Source organism: Sus scrofa, chromosome 1, assembly GCF_000003025.6.
Source record: "Sus scrofa isolate TJ Tabasco breed Duroc chromosome 1, Sscrofa11.1, whole genome shotgun sequence".
Classification (NCBI taxonomy): domain Eukaryota; kingdom Metazoa; phylum Chordata; class Mammalia; order Artiodactyla; family Suidae; genus Sus; species Sus scrofa.
The window spans coordinates 30,400,369-30,419,367 of NC_010443.5; the positions used below are offsets into that span (position 1 = coordinate 30,400,369).

Sequence of the window (18,999 nt, forward strand, 5' to 3'; positions counted from 1 at the left end):
ATGTTTCATTTTACCTTACAAACAAAAATTCAGCTCTAAAATTCATTCGATTTTGAAACTCTTTTCACAGAGTTAGGGAAGTTTCTTTATTCCTCTTTTCTTAGAATATCCCTCTTCGACCTCTTTATCACTGCTTACCTGGGCTTTTCCTAGCAACACCAACACAGGCCAAAGTTACCACTTACTTATTGCAAAAGTGAGAGAACCCTACTGCATAACTGGATGTCTGCATCTGCTTCAGTCCAGAGGAAAATTGCCATAACCCTTCTCTGGCTGCTATTCATAGACCAAGTATACAGATACAATTGAATATTCTGTTTTCAACTGCAACAGTAAGCAAAATAAACACATACACTAATAATAGCAGGGTCACAGGGTTACTATAAACAAATCCACCACCAAGAACCTGAAGTAGAAATTACTTTACTTCTCTAATATTGGACTGTCATGGGCAAGATCTTACTTGATTTCTGGCCTTTAATGCAGCCTTCCAGGACCCAGGTTTGGGGGAGGGAGGTTATATAAAATTACACACTGGGGAGGAATTATGTTTTAAAGGTAAAAAATCCTATAGGCTATAACTCTTCATCAACTACAACTGTCACAATAGGGTTCAAATTATTTGAGAGTTCATTGCAAGGTTGGATATATTTAAAAAGCAACTTTGTAACAATGACTCAGGGAATCAAAGCATATTTATACAGAGTATATATGTATTAGATCAAATGTCAAACCACATGAGCTTTTAAAATTCTGGAGTACATTTTCTCCTTAGTTATGCTATAGACTTTTGTCACCTGACATAAACTCCACATATACTACACGAAACATTCAGGAAATTTTCAAACTCTTTCTAATGGTATGTTTTTTCATTATTACCCAATAGGGACTATATCAAAGGTAATACAGTACTTAAAATGCCACAAAAGGAACCTTAGGATGCCTTAACATATCATGTTACAGCTCATATGAAAGTTGTTCCTTTTCTAAGTTTCAAAACGAGGCTAGATTGCCATAATACTCGCATAAATATGACAGGTAAGTGTTAAAATGATTTTTTTTTTCACAGATGTGCACTATAAACACCTAAGAGATATTTACCTATATATCTTGGTCTTCCTTATACTTTTTAACATGCACTTTGTAGTCCTCAATGTCATAAGACAGATAATATTAAAACAACAAACAGGAAAACTGAAGTGTGATTCTAAAGCAAGAACTAAATATTTAATGAGCACATAATATTAACTGGCAGAATCCACTGAAATTAAATTTAAATAGCTGACTCTACTGTACACGTTCTCACTGAACCAGGAAAGAATAAATCCAGTTTTAAATATGAAAATCTGTAGCTTGAGATTCCCTCCCATGTAAATGAAAATTTACGAGTTCACACAAATAATGCTTTAAAAATAATCTTAAGAATGATCCTATTCCCTTAAGTCCAGAAATCTTGCTAATGTTTTTGACAACTTTTTTATATCTTTCAGGGTTTTTTTTTTTTTTTTTTTTTCCCTTTTTAAGGTATTGGAATGTTTTGGCCACAAGGTTAACAAAAACTTTCCCATTTATCATGACCTGCCAAGCACAACTGGCCCCTAGACAACACAGCTTTCTACCACTTAACAAACTTAGCTCATCTTGGTCGTGAAACATCGAAAAAATTTGACCACAGGCATAGATTAGCCATCATTTGCTTTAAAACATAAATATCAATCACTGTGTAGCACCTAATATTGTTTATCTATTAGGTATAATTGATAACTAATATTTTGAATTTGAATAATAATTAATATAGAGGTAGTCTGGGGTTTATTAATATATAATTACTGAATTTTAGTAAAAGTTTCTGTTAAAATCTCTCTTAGGTTTGAATATATATATATAAACTTTGAAAAAAATATTTTCAATGAATTTTTAAGAACTCTTCTAATGTACACAAAGGTATTACAATAATTCTTCAGGAAAACTGAGAAAATTAGTTTTAACTTTAAAAACAAATGTACATTAGAATGTAAACAATAAAATGACAAAGGCTATTTTAAACGGAACAACATATATCTGAGGATTAATCTGAAAATTGATTTACATATGATATAGATTTCTCTGACACGGCGAATTGATAAAAGAAGTATGAAAAGACAGCTATATTTACAGATTTTGAAAATTTTAAATTATTTACCTTACATTAAAATAGCAACTTTTAAAGAGAAAATCCTAGAGCACTGGCATCGGGTTCTTCATTTTTAAAATTAAACGGCAAACAATAAGAAAAAATCTATTTGCAGTATGCTGCATTTTAATTTTTAATATTCTAGCAACATTGAGTTTCAAAATCTATTCTAAAGTAGTTTTATACTAAAATTCTATCTTGCATAACCATTGTTACATGAAGCTTATAAATCACCTTTCCTCAGGTTTTAATCCTAAAGTGAAATTCTTCATTAACGGAGTTAATAAAACACAGATTGTAGCATAATATACACACTCAAAAACACAACTTCTATGTTTTCTGTTTGAGCAGATTTCCTATCAAAGTAAAGTAACATTTTGAATTACCTGCAAGCTAAGGGCACAAGACAAAACAGTTCCACGTAAAAGACACTTCACACATACAAATAAGTAGTTAAGAAGAAATATCCCATTCACTGTGTAACTCCAGGTAAAAAACAAGCAATTTATTACAGGGCTTTTTAAATGTACAAGTTGATTCTTTAAATGGAAGTGCAATTTAGTCTGGTAATTTCAAATTTTCTTTGGCCCTAAATATTTGTCTATCATATAGAATAAAGCATACCCTGCAGTCTCAATATAAAATAGAGCCACACAGTGGTTAAACTCAAGGGTTAAAGAGTACAGGAATTATAGATTAGATCTGTCTGTTGTGACGGTCTCATTCTAGGTAAACCTAATAAATAATTGAGATACACTTACGATTTTTTCCTCTTTGACCTCAATTAAAATGGTTTTCTGAGAGCGGGTTCTAAGGACGATTTATCCTGGTTTCCTCAATACACACTTATGAAGTCATCTGGCTTTTGTATTTCTTCAACAGCTGCATTACCTTCAAAATTGGCTTGTAGTAGTTCCCCAAAGCAAAGTGTGAGACTGCCCCCAACACACACAACCACCTTCCTTCTGCGGGTGGCTGAGTTCAAAAAGTCAGTTCAAAAATTCTAACAATAGCAACTTAGAAAGAACTTGGGGAGGAAAAAGACAAATCAAAGTAGAGATTTTTAAAGTGGGCCTCCCTCCCTCCCCCTCCCTAAGAAGTTATCACAACACATTATATGGCCATCGGTATTTGCCTTCATTGCCATTCTTGAGACGTTATAGTTTAGCAGTTTAGGAAATGTGGGTAAAAGAACAAACAAACGGGCAAAAACAAAATAAGGTAGAGCAACATGATTATTCAATTACACAGGATTTCAGAAAACTGTAACCGCAACTGAGGAAAGGAGCAGGAAACTGGATAGTGCTGACCGATGCTCAGTAGACCCTGGAAACCAAACTGGAAAACTTATTGGCTGTGATAATTCATCCTCCCTTTCTTCAAACAGGTCCCCTAAACAATTCACTCTGGCAGTAAATCAGTTTTCACAGCCACTTAGAATTAGAGGACATTTTCTCCTCCCGAATTGTGTTTTTCTCACAAGAATAATAAAATAGTACCAACAGAGCAAAGCTGCCCTCAACTGTCTTGAATGAAAGACATCTTTAAGACAGTGTAATTATTGTGACAGTTCACCCACATCTTCGTCCCTTGATGCAGCAAACACCAGTTAGCAATCTTTCTTCATGAGACTCAAAACTACAAAAAAATGTAATTAAATAATTTAAACCAAAGCATTCCACATCAAGGTTTCCAATCAAAACATATGCTCAAGGGCCCATCCAAACACAGGTAAAACCAACTAGAAACTTGAGGCATTTTTAAGAAGTTAAAACTAAACTTGATCTTACTGCCATAGCTGTAGGGGAAAAAAGTTCCATAAATAGGGGGAAATACTTGTTCTCATAAAAAATATAAAACATTTATCATTGAGATGACTGCATTTGAAATTGAATGAAAAAAATAAATTCAGCACAAAAATTTCAAAGCAGAGATTATTCAGAAAAAGTCTTTCATTTAAATAGCTGGTATTAATTTTTTAAAAAAACCTGCACCATGCACCTTATTATAAAGGGAAAAACTGTTCAAAGTCAACTATTAAAATTTTCTAATGAAAGTTAATCTAGTTATTATCCATTATTGAATCACCTGCATTTCTCCCACTATTAACATAAGGTAATTATGGTAGTTGAATTTTATGAAGACAAACTGTAGTTACAAGTTGCAGCATGGGTAAACTTGCTCAATTTTTAACTTTTATGTAGATATTTCTTCAGTCAGGCCTGTGCTAAAACTGAGAAAATTCCAAACAACTCATTTTACCTAATATTTTTGTCTGAGACAGAACGGCCTATACTTTAATGTATAACTTACCACATTAACACATTAATATTATAATGCCTCAATCAAAAGCTAAATAGAACTTACCTCATTCAAAGTCCAAAAACCTGAAACTAATTCCAGTTTTATTTGGATGGAAGTTTTGTGTGTGCGTGAGTTCGATAGCCAATAAATCCGACTTTCCAGTGTGAATAGGATAAAACCCAGTTCAAAGATTACAGAATAGTCTGCAAGGTTTAGAGTCTCTAACAACATCCAGGTAGCCTTAAAAACACCTTGCTCTGCCGTGAACCTCCGGGCACTAGAAGCAGTGCAGTTATTTAGGTTAACTAGGAGGAGACCTGGAGAGTAAACACTCTTGGCTCTGACCAATAGCTTTCCACGCCTTTCTGTTTATAGTAAGATGACTTGCCATCAGAGGTCACCCCCATGAACAGCTCCTGTCTTTTACTGGGATCTAAAGCATTTATCCTGACTCTTAGGCTGTCAACCTGCTATCGTGGGGACACATTCATAACCCACTCGTGTAGTTACTTGAAGAGTTTAAATCCTTGCATTAAATTAAAATTCACTTTAGTTTCTTTTGAAGTGAAACATTTCTGCAGAAGAAATATCTCAGGGCAAGTCAGGGATCGGTATGCATCTAAATAAGGATTAAATAAGGACCGATACTCATTTAAAGTCCCAACATTTTATGCTTTTTGTTCGTTTGTTTGGGGGATTTGGGGGGTGAGGCAGAAGACTTGTGAGATTTCACTTTCATTATTACATCTCTCCATTCAGCACAAACTTTTCTCCTTCCTCTAAGCACACATATGTACAATGCTGATAAAGTAGAAAGATGACGATAGCTTTTTTTTAATTTCCTTCATTTAAAATGTATTTTTCTTTGAGGTAGAGGAGAAGATGAACACAATTAGAACTGCTTACACTGTATTATCATGTTATGTAAAGTATTTTCTAAAACAAAGCCTTTGATTTTTTTCAAAAGAGATATGTTAAGTTCTAATGAAATGAAAAGGAAACAAGAAAAGCCAGGTTCAAGAGATAAGGATAATGAAAATAAGTCTATTTTCTGGCACTGAGGTTCCCTTTCCTCTAATGGTTTATTTGGGGGAAAAAAATTGTGGTTTTTTTTTGAGAATTATTATATAATATTATACAACTTTCCCCTTCTATCCCTTTAAAAAATGCCTCATATCTTAAAAAAAAAAAAACTAAGCTCATTTCATAAGTTTCTCCTACAATATTTCAGTTTAGCATTTACAAGCAGTATGGGAATTACTGCCTCCAATTTGTCTACATAATTCTGGGATGATTTCTTTTTCTTTCATTTTTCTTGGTCTTTACAGTGTGGCTCTTTGATACAGTCAGGCAAAGGGTTTAGAAAACAAGACCTACAGCCAAGGACTGAATATCTCCTTCCCAGTAATTTGTAGCACAAGTGTTTCTTGAAGCCATTTCATTTCTGAGGAGGAACTGAGCGAAAAGCTATTACCTAGTTCAGCTTTGGGCAGCCCTACAGAAAGCCCAGGGCCCTTAGGAACTGAAGACGGCGCTATCTCCCCACAGTCTCAGCCACGGATGCTGCAGCTGAGAAACCAGGTAATGTGCACATCCCACCTGCAACACGTGTTCAGATCAGGTTTTGATGCCATTGCAATACTTAACTTGACAGAGAGCTACTGGTCCTATTAGAGTTAATAAAATGTGTTAATTATTTTAGAGACCTCATTTTTGACAGATTCAGTTCTTTGACCCTCGTATGGTCAGGATCATTAAACGTACCGTCTTCTTTGCAGTCAAAATGTCTTAAGTAGTTAGAGCTTCTTGAGTGGTGTGGTATAGATCAAAGGTTTTAAGTTCAACAGACTATGCTTTCTGAGCTGGCTACATTTTTTAAAGGAGATTTTAAGTCACTGGATATTTTCTAAACTCTTAGCTCAAGAACATTCATTGAAGCAAAAACCTATGTCTGTTTCTATTACAACAGAGACCTAACAAACCATACCTAAAACTCTGAGGAGAACAAATCAGTTCTTCATAAATTAAAGAAGGTTAGCTGGATGGTAATTTTCTTTCCCAGTCACAGTGAGGAGTAGGGGGAGGGCAATAAGCCCCCTGTGGTGAAAACTTGTAGATAAGGGAAATATAAACATGAAAATAAATACCATTTGCAGTTTCAACTCTTAAGGAGCACAGATAACTACATTTTTTTCTGATGAGAAATCTAATCTTCCTCTCAGCTTATATCAGGACATCAAACTGTTCCTAGTATCATAAAAGTAATTGATATACCCTTACTTTTTATTGCTATATCTATGGAGGAAAATCACGTTGACGGTTTTTTAATAACTTTTTCTTTTGACGACACCCACCATGGAAGTTCCCTGGGGCCAGAGATCGAATCTGTGCCACAGCTGAGACCCACACCACAGCTGAGGCACCACCAGATCCTTAACCTACTGTACTAAGCTAGGAATTGAACCTGGAACCTGCGCCTCCACAGAGACAATGCTGGTTCTTAACCTACTGTGGCGCAGCAAGAACTCCCTTTAATAACATTTTACGAACAGAGGTTGTTAGGATGCCCTTCTAGCCCCATGTACCACCACCAATTAATTACATGACCAGGAATAAATAGATAAATCATTCTTTCTAAGTATCTGTTTCTCCACCTGTTAAATTTCCACCTCTAAAAACCTCTATTTAGACCCTTCAGTTCTACACATCAGTGATGTAAGTACCATCAATGAGGGCCTGCCCCACATCATGTAAAAGTGAAGCTATTTTGAACAGCTGGCAGCCTGTACATTACAGCAGTGACTTGCAGGATGCTCTGCTCCATTGGTATTTATTAAATGTAGGAGTATCCTTTGTGAGCAACATGCAAAACAAGATTAAAGTTAGTCAATCATGATAACTCTAAGGTTTAATAGAAATTACATAATATTTTTTAAATTAAGAAAATAAATCAGTTATTGCACCTCCATGGGGTGCATCCTTCATATTCACTTTGACCACCTACCCTCCATAAACCTGCACGGGAGGTGTTTTGTACTTTCTACTCTTCATTTCCTCCCCACTCAGGGGCATCATCTCCTCTTGTGACCCTGTCTAGTAATTCTTCAAGCACCCCCTCCTCTCCAGAGTTATAAAATACCTCCAGGCTCTTTTATAGCATTTCCTGCCACTTTTTGTTGTTGACTAATTAATTACAAGACGGTTTTGTGAAAATCTCATGGAAGGATGTAAGAATTAAGAGAAAAAACAGAGCCAACATGAAGAACAAAAGAACATGAAAAGTGCAATCAAGTATTCGACAACAATTGAAAAAACATGGAGAACGGAGAGATAAATAATTTTAAAGTTCTGTGTGTACAATAAGTTCCCAAACTACTGGTTTGAAAAAGGTCATATGGAATCAAAATTAAACAGCCACCACAAACCATAGCAGCCTCCTTAGCCAGATTACTGATGTGGTATCTATAGTAGAATACAAAATTCAAAACCTATAACCTAGTTTTAAATAAACACTTAGCAAACTACATCCAAGACCTTGTATAACAAATACCACATAGTAGTCGGTGCCATAATTATAGTCACCATTTGTTTAATCTTCTTACTTTTTTTTCTGATAAGGCTGACAAACTCAAATATATGAGGAGCCACATGGGTTCAAATTACCATGGAAGTGAAGTGGGTCAAGTGTAGGTGAGGCTTTTGGTAAAATGCACAATCTTCCACAAACCATTCAAAAATGGTTCCTCTCATTTCCTCTCATGCCTTAAATACGCACGTATCCTATAGATTCCCCAATTTTTATCACCTCCTAAGATCCAACCTCTGAGTTCTAAACTCTCTCATTCTCCTAATTTATATCTCTATATAAATATTTCATAGTCATATCAAACTTTAATATGTCCAGTATGAGACTCTATTACTTCTCAGCCAATCCTATCTTTACAGTCCCACATTTTCCATACAAATAAATCCAGAATGAAGAATCACTGAGTTGTGCCTCTCTTCCAACTCTATATCTATACTCATCTAAGCAGTAGGTTTAGACCAACGTGAAGAACTGACCTCAACCAGGTTCCCCAGAGAACCAGACCAAATCAGCTAAGTAAATCTCGGAAACCATCAGTCAATTTTTAGAAAACCAAGAGGCTTTAGTCTCAAGTTTCTGTATCATCTCTTCTACCTAGTCTGTAGATATCAAGGTGTCCCAGAAGAGGAACTCTAGGACAATTCTGTCATCCATACCAATCCTGGCTAGTGAATTGAGCCCCGTCTGAATGCATTCCAGGGCCAAGCTTATGTCATTGATCATATCAGCTAAAATCAGGAACAAATTCCATATCATCATATCAAACTGGGTAAGAGAGCTTATAAGTCACCCATAAATAATGAGTCAGTTATCCATCCATGAAACTCCCCTGAATGACAGAGGGTGGCTTCATTCTGATGGAGTTCCATCTTTGATGACCATATGATCTATACTCCTAAAACCCTTGAATGTCTCTTATAATAACCTTAATATAAAAGTTTTCTAAACAACAAGTATAGTTCTAAGATGCACATTGAGCCCCCAGAAAGAAAGCAGTTTTTATATTTGTTGGGGTCCCACAAGTGGGACTGGCATCAGTGAGAGAGACACAAGTAGATGGTGCCTCCCACGTGGCTTTTAGGTCAGCTGGTGGGCCTGAAGCTTCCCCAGTGCAGCACCAATAACTGAATTGAGTCTTGTTTGGGGGAACAGTCAGTTTGATCTCTCTCTGTTGATACCACAAACCAGCGGCATTTATCTGCCCTATTGATGAAGGAATAACAGCTACAGAAGTGATGGGGAAGACATCTAATGGTGTTCAGGGGCTTTTTGAATGAAAGGTGAGGAGCTGGGCACCTTCTGCCGTTCCTGGTAGACCTGTTGGTAAGCTTAAGGGAAATGCTGTTCCAAGCATGTCAGAGATATGCAGGGGAATAGCAGAGCCAGGAGTCAGCTAGCTTAAAGGTTCTTCTGATAGAATGAGAGAGCCACATTAGGGCAGTTACCTCCAAGAGGAAGGTGGTTCTAAGGGTGGCTCTGAAAGACAAAAAAATTCACTCATGTCCTTCCAACCACTGCACCTCCCAGACCCAAGTTTTGCTATCCACAGATTCAGAATTCTCTTCCCACATCCCCCCTAAAAATCATGTGTCATGTTCCAGTTGCTACAACTTCACCTTTTACCAGTCATCCCCTATTTCTACACACAGGTGTTTCATTCTGCAAGGTCAAGAGCAAGAGGCCAAAGCCATTTTTTATGAAACTTGCAGAGATTCATTCTAGGGAGACTCAGCAAGCAATTCACTCAATCTAGTGATTCAATCCAACAAGAAAACCACTGTAAGTTTGAATCCTCTGCTCCTCCCTTTGACCAGGCTGTCACCCAGGGTGCTTATCCAACAGGCCTGTCTAGGGTAGCTGTTAGGGGAAAGGAAGACTCCTCACGTCTAGGAATGGTCAGGATAATATGCCAAATTTTCCAAATATAAAATTTGATATAACTTCTCACTTCTTTCATCCTGACCATAACCCAGGAAGCAGCCAAGAAATCCCCAACTGGGGCCAGTAGGATTCAGGAACCAAAGTGTTTTACCAGGTCAGGGAGGCAGAATTATAAATCTTTTGAGTTGATTTTAGAGAGTCTGTTCCAATGCTCAACAATTCAAAATGCTTGTGGATGACAAAGAGCATGAAGGGCCACTGAATACCTTGCCTATGACCTCCATGATAGAAGGTACACCTTCGTCAGATTTGTATAGATTAATATCAACGGCCACAGCTGTGTAGCTGGAGTTTGCTGAATGGAATAGACCAGAAAAACCATGATCTGAAAAAATGTCAACAGTAGTGAGGCACCACTGACAATCCAAAGAGGGGGTATAATACAGGCAATCTGTCAGGAACGGCAGGAGTAAACCCCTATAAGATATGTCTTCCCTCACAGAGACGAACAGGTCAAATATTAAGACAAGTAACACACTCCTCTACAACACCACCTCTGTATGCCAATCATCTCTACAACAGAAACACAGAGCGCGTCAGTTCCTGTCCAGTCTGTGAGCCTGGGTGTGCTTCGTGTCCAGTACAATAATAAATCTAGGCAGCAGTGGTGGAAAACCTGGGTGTGCAACCTGAATCAGCTTGATTCTAGTTAGTGCTCTTTGAAGAACAGGCCCTTATCATAAGCATCTTCATGAATGAGCTTGACAACTTAACCACAGCCACAGCTTGTGGCCCTCAAGGATTGTGTAATTTGCCAGTTGGTAGTTTTTTCAATTGGTGGACCAAACAACTAGATCATTGGTAACTCTCCAAGGAACAATAAATACATAACAAGATTCATTAATGGACTATTGACTAATATTATGAGAATTGCATTGAATTCTGCACACTGAACAGAGACAACATCCATTTTTCTATACAGCTGATGGGGAGGCTGAACAACTATAGCAACCAGTGGATATACCATTAGACTTCAATTTAGCTAATCCATCAGAGAACCAGGCTCAGAAATTCAAGAGAACCTTCTGTGAATCAGGATGACAGTTTTCTCCAAATGGAGAGCTGCCACTTTTTCATGTGAAATTAAGATGCTATTGGCGTCAGATCAGCTGCCTTCCTCACTGTAACATTTCCATTTGACAACCAAGGCTTCCTAAGCCCTTTGCACCTTGTTGTTCATTGAGTACAAGATGACCCATTCCAAAATGGGACTATCAGGCTGAAGAGTTACAAGGCTTCCATGGGCCAGACCTTCAGTTGCTACTCCTTTTGATACTCAAAGGGAGCATCTTTGCGACATGGTATTTAAGTCAGGGATGTGATGAGTCCAGAATCCCAAGGGGTACCTCTGAGTGGAGGCTGCCTCTCTTTGCCAGAAGCTTCAATGAGCAAAGTTACAGAAACTTGAAGCTCAAAAGAAGTCATTAGGGTTGTCAGGCTTCAAAGGTACCAGCAATTCTCTCATGCAGCTCTTTCAGATCAGGAGAATCCTTTTGGATTTTATAAGCTTTCACAATATAATCATGTAAAATTCACCAGAGGAGGCTACAACAATGATACACCGAATGGACCAATGGGCCCCACTTATAAGATCTGTTAACCTCTTTCCCCCACTGCAAACACTGCTTAAGCTATGTTCACTAAATGCAGCTACTGTCCCTTCAAGAGACTGGTAAGATGTAAAATGGGATACTTCTATTTAATGTGGTCAGAAAAGTTTAAGTCCCTCCCTTCTCCAAGGGTTCCAAGCATATTACATATTTCCTACTCACCATTTGGATGGGTGCATAAGACTTTTAGTTCTCCTTCAAGACAGTCTCATTCTTAACCTCCTTCTCCTTAAAGAAGCTGAAGAGGGGGAGGGAGAGACCTAGGGGTCCAGAGGGGGAGAACAGTCCACTGCTAGTCAACAAGGTGAATTTATTCAGTTTTGATGGGCAGCTGGCTCAGAGCTCAGTCAAATGAACTTCTAATGCTCTCAGTCCATGCAATGCTGTTTTGGGCAGCAAGGTCACCATCACTGACATCATCTAATTCATCTTGGTGAACCTCTAGACTTAGTAGCCATAACAACTCTAGCTGTGGCTATGGTATTTGCTCCCTTAGGTTGACTAGGCCTTGATATGCATAGCAGTGATTGTTTTAAGGGGTCCTTTTTAATTGAAGGCATTTATTGCTCTATTATTATATCATCTCTAACATTCTATCCCTGTTTCAACATAAGAATTACAGGAGTTTTCCAAGGCAAAGAGGATAACTGTAAGAATGTGTCTAGATATCTTTGGGTTAGTTCCTCATTTTCCAATAAATCATCTTTGTCGGCATTCCAGGGCAATAAGAGCCCAAATACTAGTCAATAACTCGTCTACGGTTTTCCATGAAAGTTTACTGTTTCAGGGACATAGCTCCTCGACAGCAGTCCAGCCACTGCAAGAACCCTAAGACCTTTCACTGCTGTCTCCTAAAGGATCTAAGGTTGGTATGCTGGAGGGGCTATGCCATGAAACAAACCACTTACTCCTATTCTTCCTTAACAAATATTATACACCCCACATCTTCTAAGTGAACCAGTCAATGTTCTACTCACAATGGTTTCAAATTTCTTTCTTTTCCTGCTTAGGGCATAGAATCATAACTGTTATTTAGAGAAGGTCAGACCCTTCCTCCCAGCCAGTATGGTCATTGTATTACTTGCCACCATCAAGCAGATCTGACAATGACCTCCAGATTGGCAAGGAAGTCCTCATGCCTGGAACAGGGTTAGCAACAACCAGCGTACCTTTCTGACAACTGACTCTGAACCTACTTCTGGGTACTTGGTTTACAATTTGCCCTCATTAACAGATAATACAATAGAGAACCATTTATTCCCCAACTGACAAAACAAAATAAATCAAGATGTTCACTAATGATGTTCATGGATTAGCTGGACATCAAATTGCCCCATCAAAGATGACTTTTCTCTTCCAGGAAGCCATGTCCTTTTCAGCATCCTATCCTCATGATACAACTGCCAAGAACTGAGAAGGGTCTGAGGTTTCACCTTATTTACATGCTAACAAGTTGATGTGTCACAATTTCACCTATGCTGGTGGGATACAGGAGATTTCTGGGTCAGAGAAAAAGGACTTCATTACCCATAGCAATAGCAGAAGCCAGAATATCAGCATTTCCTCACAACTGCTGAGTTCCAGTTCCCACAGAACACATGACATCTGCACATGCAATGGGCTGCACTATGGCAAAACTACTCTGAGCTTAGAGACCCATTTTTTTTTTAATTATAGGCAGTAAGCATGGTGCGTTTGCTACAGAGGAATGTGTTTTAGCTTGTAGGCAACGATTTCCAAAGTAAAATCAATTTTTACAATTAAGAATAGTTATACATCACTGCCTGGATCATGAGACAAAAAATTGGGGGAGATAAACAGTGTCATTCTCAAACACTAAGAATGCCTTGGCTCTACCGAACCCTGACAACATCATCAGGAAAAGACCCAAACAAAGGCAAACAAACTTGACTTCTGAACAGACGGAAATCATGTCAAGTGTACACACCTGAGTTCATGGACTACATGAACAGGATAGGCCAATGGGCTCTTAGAGGCTATTTATTTACTGTTACTTTACACGTGCCTAAGAAACTAACTATACCAATTTTCATGCCTGCAGCTCCTCAAAAATAGAAAAGGGAATAAATCGCTGACATCAACTGAGGAGCAGCCCAACAGCACAGAAAACAAAACACTATCATTCAAATACAAGAATCCAACCTTTATGACCGGGCAATTGGCCTTCCACACGCCAACTGCCCAAAAGGGTTTCAGTTCGTGAATTGGTTGCAAAATGATGACCTTGGCCACTATGAAAGTATGAAAACCTTCAGACAGGAAATTTTCACAGGAGAAACTCAGTACTGCGTGTCAGAGACTGGAGTACTCATGTAACCAAAAGACTCGGTAACCCTGGGCAAGTCATTCTCTTTAACCTTCCATGTCTGCTTTTTTTTCCAAACAAACAAACAGAAACAATGTCTTATATATCTCAACTGGTTGCTATAAGCTATTTTCTATATTATGTTTTATAAAATGTACAGGACTCTACATCTATGTGAGACAAGTCTCCCCAGTTCACTGTGTTCCAGCCACAATGGAGTTCTGTCATTTTCCTAAAAACTTGTTTTTCTACCAAGGCAACTCATCCATGTGTCCAGTGCCTGGAATGCTTTCTTCCACATTCTGCAAGACTGGCTGTTTCTCATCCTTAAGATCCCAGCTTAAATCTCACTTTTTCAAAGACACCGTTCTGACCCCCCCCCAATCTAAAGCAGTTCTTCCTTGTTCTTTCTTGCAGAGCCCTCTTGTTTTCCTTCTTAGCACTTATCCCAATTTTCCCTTTTGCGATTATATGTCTGTTTTACCTAATGCCTGTCTCCCTACTACTTCATACACTCCGTGAAAAATGGACCTCTGTCTATTTTTCTATCAGTGAATATACAGGGCCTAACAGAGCGCCTGGCAGAGAATAATACTAAAAAATTTTGTTACTGATTCCTAATGAATATGTAAACATAAGGTAATACTATCTATGCATTTTAAGAAACAAATGTGTATGAAATAATTTTCGGAAAAATATTCAATCAAAATAGGACAATTAGAAAAAAAGGTTTTGTACTTTCTAAAGTAAAACCTAGGATATCTGAAAAACTAACAAAAATGGATGACTCCTTTTCACTGTGAGTTTCATATGGGAAAAGTGTGACATTATAGATACATTCTCCAGTCCAAAAAATGTTTTTGGACTCACCTATTCATTTTGCTATTTGATCCTGTGACATGGTTATCACCTTAATTTTACAGAGGAAAATAACTGAAAATTGAGGTATTTGGTAACTTCCTCAAGATCACAAAAATCATGTGTGATAGCTGAGATTCAAGTTCAGATCCTCTGATACAAGTCCAGGATCCTATGATACATCTGCTTAAAGAGAAGGTTCTGATCAGAGGGTTGAGGAAGGACATTTTAGCTTCTTACTATCAACTTTTTTTTGCTGTGTTCAAGTACGAATTTAAATAAAACTATCAGTAAGTCCATAGAAGCTGTGAAGTGATCGTGGGGTTCAGTGAAGGGTTTGTTTTACCTTGAACAATTGCTTTAATTGGAACATACTGAAAGGAAAATATTATGTAGAGTATAAGACTTAGTAATTAATACTTTAGGTAAACTGGGCCTAATGATGTAAATGTAAAATATGTATAACATAAACATAATTGTTTTTAAATAAAATATATGAATAGATAATTATAATACATAATTACTGTTCCCAAGTGACAATAAGCATCACCATACTATGATTCTGTGCCCCAAGCAAAAACTATCAAAAGACAGTCTACTTCCCCCTTAATTACAATACAAACAACCCCACAACAAAGTGCACCTTTTTGTTTGAATGCTAAGAGAAATTCCAAGAGAAATTATGTGTTAATAAGGAAACAATTGCTCCGGGATAATGGGCTCCCTTGTCTTGAAAGCTACTGCAAAACAAACAGTTTAGACTTTTTGACATAACCTGGAAATGAGAGTGTTTGGATTTATGTCAAATTCTGAAATGCATGGTGGGAGAGTGGAAAGATATTTTAAGAATTTTTCCAAATGATGTCTTCAGTTCAAAAATTATCTCACAGTTAGATCAGGTACTATCATTTAATTAGATTTTTTTAAAAAACTCACCTTTAAAAGTAATTTTATTACTTTAACAACATTCAGATATTTCTGCGAGATAGATTTTGTAGGAAAACACAGAGGTCTTCTTTTTCTTTGCTAAGAAATAAAACTGCTAGAAAAAGAGAGAAAAAAAAGAAATAAAACTGCTAGAAAAAGAAAAAAAAGAAATAAAACTGCTAAAGTGTTTTATTTCTTAGCAACTATGTAAATAAGGAGAGGTAGTTAACTGTTTCTGCTCTTCTATAACAGGAAATAAACTCTTAAAATAGGATTGTCTCAGTTCAGAAAGGCTCAATTCAATCAAAAGAGAGAAAGTGAGGAATAAAAATTGCTTTAGAGCTAGTGAACGAGGGCTATTAAATACACTACAATTATAACTGTAAACATACAGGAAAAATAACTAATTTAATTGTAAATATATATAACTATTCTTAGCCAAGTTTATCATGGATCATGAATGAAAATAACAGTGTGAGCCCAAATCTGTGGTTTAAATAAACAATTGTGTTCAACTGACAGAACTGCCTGAATCTAATTACTAGCCTAAGTTTGGAATTAAATTTCCCTAAATGACTCCACTACACATTGGTTATAATAACAGATATTTGATGAGTATATATAGATATTTATAGTTTTCTTATTATATATTTTCCTATTCGTTATTATGATGCCATAAAATGACAAAAGCTTTGCATTTAAAAAACGCACAGGCTTTACCAATACTCTTCACTCCTCCTTAAAACATACTGAGTAATTCTTTGATACTTGGAATGCTAATGACTAGTACAGTAACCTTTAAGCTCATTCTCAAAACTCTTTCACATTCCTGATCTCCTCTGGCCCTCATAATACCAAAATAGCTGGCTTCATAATAATAGCCGTCATTTCTAAATCTGTAACTGAGCAGACATCACTGTCACCTCAGCAGCAGTCAACTTCTCCTACATTCTGCTTAACTTTCATAATAACAGCCAAGAACAACAAATAATAACCTCAAGGAAAAAAAAAAAGTTTTAGAAAAAGTACCATAGAGAGTTCTGGTCAAGTACTGATTGATTTCCCTAACATCATCATAACAACCATCAAAATGTATATTAGTATAACAAGTAAAACATGCCCATTTTAATAATTCACATATGTTATTCCATTCAAGAGAAAACCTGCAAATGATCAACTTCACTTTAAAGCTGATCGTATGTGTTATGGACTAAATGTTTGTATCCCCCGACCGCCCCCGCAATTCATATGCTAAAGCCCTAAAGCTCCAATGTGATGCCACCCGAGAAGGGGCCTTAGTGAGGTAATTAGGGTTAGATGAGGTCATGAGGGCAGGGCCCTCATCTTACAAGAAGAGACACCAGAGAGCTTACTGTCTCTCTCCACAAGTGAGGACACAAGGAGAAGGTGGCCATTGACAAGTCAGGAAGAGAGCTGTCACCAGCAACCAACCATACTAGGACCTTAATCTTAGACTTCCCAGCCTTGGGAACGATAAGAATAAATTTCTGTTGTTTAAGCCACCAGTCTGTGATATTTTGTTTTGGCAGCCTCAGCTAAGACAATATGCAACCATATAATGTAATCCCATGAAGAAGTATTTTTCAAATAAAAGCATGCCCTTCATTAATTTGGTTTTTACATTCGAGATTTTGAATTCTTGAAGTTCACAAATGTTAAAAAAATTATTTTTCCAATATAAGAAGCTCAATCTTTGAACATAACAACACAAGTCTCTTTAGAGACCTTATTAGAGATCCTAATACAGCAATCATTGAGAAAAAGACATTTAAGTAAGCTGAGGACAGGGGTTCATTCCCAGGAAACTGCAAACATTAAAGAACCATTTTCTACACCATTTATCTGTAACTTTATTAAGATGTCTATGGACCAAAAAGGTAGATTTATTATTCTATTGTCCAAAAGCTGCTGCAGTCATTTTAACGAGAAGCTGACTGTGCTCTGGGGATTAGCAAGGTTCTAGAGAGAGGCTCTGTTTCTGTGGTCTCCTATAAACGTTTATGTGAAAACAAAAATGCAACTCAACCTATTTTCTTTTTTTTTTTTCATTTTTTAAATTTTTATTGAAGTATAGTTGACTTGCAACGTTGGGATCATTTCTGCTGTACAACAAAGTGAGTCAGCTATACACATACACACGTCCATTCTTCAGATTCTTTTCCCATATAGATTATCACAGAATATTGGGCAGAGTTCTCTGCGCTATATAGCAAGTCCCTGTGGCCAGTCGTTCCATATGCCTCAGTGTGCATATGCCCATCCCAAGCCCCCAGTCAACCTATTTTCAATGAATCATATCTTTATACGGAAGCTGAATGCCTTTATAAAAGAAATGAAGTTTGCCACTTTTTTTCTTCCTGGCATAACTTTGAAGAAACTGCAGACCTCGATCCTTTCTTGCCCTATAAACTCTTCTTGTTCCAGAAGTGTGTCTAAAAATTTTTTATAAGAATGCTTATAAAAGATTTGGCAAAAAAGAAGCAGTCTAAGGCTGAGGAAATGAGTACATATTTTAGAATCTGAGAGTAAAGAATTTGTGTTCCACTTCTGCTTCTTAAAAACATTCTTCATCAGAAAATTTAAGATATAATAACAGAACCTGGGTCACGGTGTGACTGAGCAAGAGGAAGAACATAAAGCCTCTGGAGAAGAATAAGCACTCGGGAAACAATGGCTAGTCTTTATCTTCTTGCTCTTTTATGATTATTATTGTGGCTCTGACTTATCAATCCACCATGACCACTATTACCCATAATAATAATAATAGTAACTATTATTATAATTGGTGATATGTTTGCTCCTGACAATGAAAGACTACAATTCACCTCTCTGGAATTCATTGCTACATAAGTTTCGTTCAAAAATTCAGGGGACATTTTGGCACAGAAGTTATAACCAGGATTTCTAAAGCATATTTAACCCTGCCCTTAATATTACAAACAAATATGCTGTCATGATGTCTATAATTTTTCTTAAAATACTGTAGCATATACCATGCATTATCATGTGTGAGTTGCTAAGATTAAGTTTCACTTTGGTGCTTAAAGCATTCTATTAAAAAACGTAAGAACAGAGGAGTGACATTCTCCTAGGAAGCCCATCTTCCCTGGGGTGGCTACTAAGTCTTCTGGTATCTGTATTTCTATCAACAGCTAACATTCTGACAATAAAAATATTTAATATCAGAATGGGTTTTTACTGGTGCCTAGCATTATGAATGTTCAAAATGAGCTCACCTAGATGAAATTGAAAG

General features: G+C 37.0%; 1 protein-coding gene across 23 annotated transcripts in view; it reads right to left on the reverse strand.

The window, feature by feature from the left end:
• The window catches only part of EYA4 (EYA transcriptional coactivator and phosphatase 4), a 314,810-nt gene that overhangs the window by 139,585 nt on the left and 156,226 nt on the right, over positions 1–18,999 (reverse strand). For 2 of the 23 annotated variants that reach the window (XM_021087778.1, XM_021087774.1), the window contains exon 1: positions 4,541–15,824. The exons of 14 other annotated variants lie outside the window; for them this stretch is intronic. In XM_021087778.1, coding sequence (XP_020943437.1) covers positions 4,541–4,708 — 168 coding nt within the window. In that variant the 5' untranslated portion in view covers positions 4,709–15,824. Of the gene's footprint in view, positions 1–4,540; positions 15,827–18,999 lie in introns of those variants that run through there. 7 more of the 23 variants (XM_021087687.1, XM_021087675.1, XM_021087703.1 and 4 more) reach the window with 5 other exon arrangements.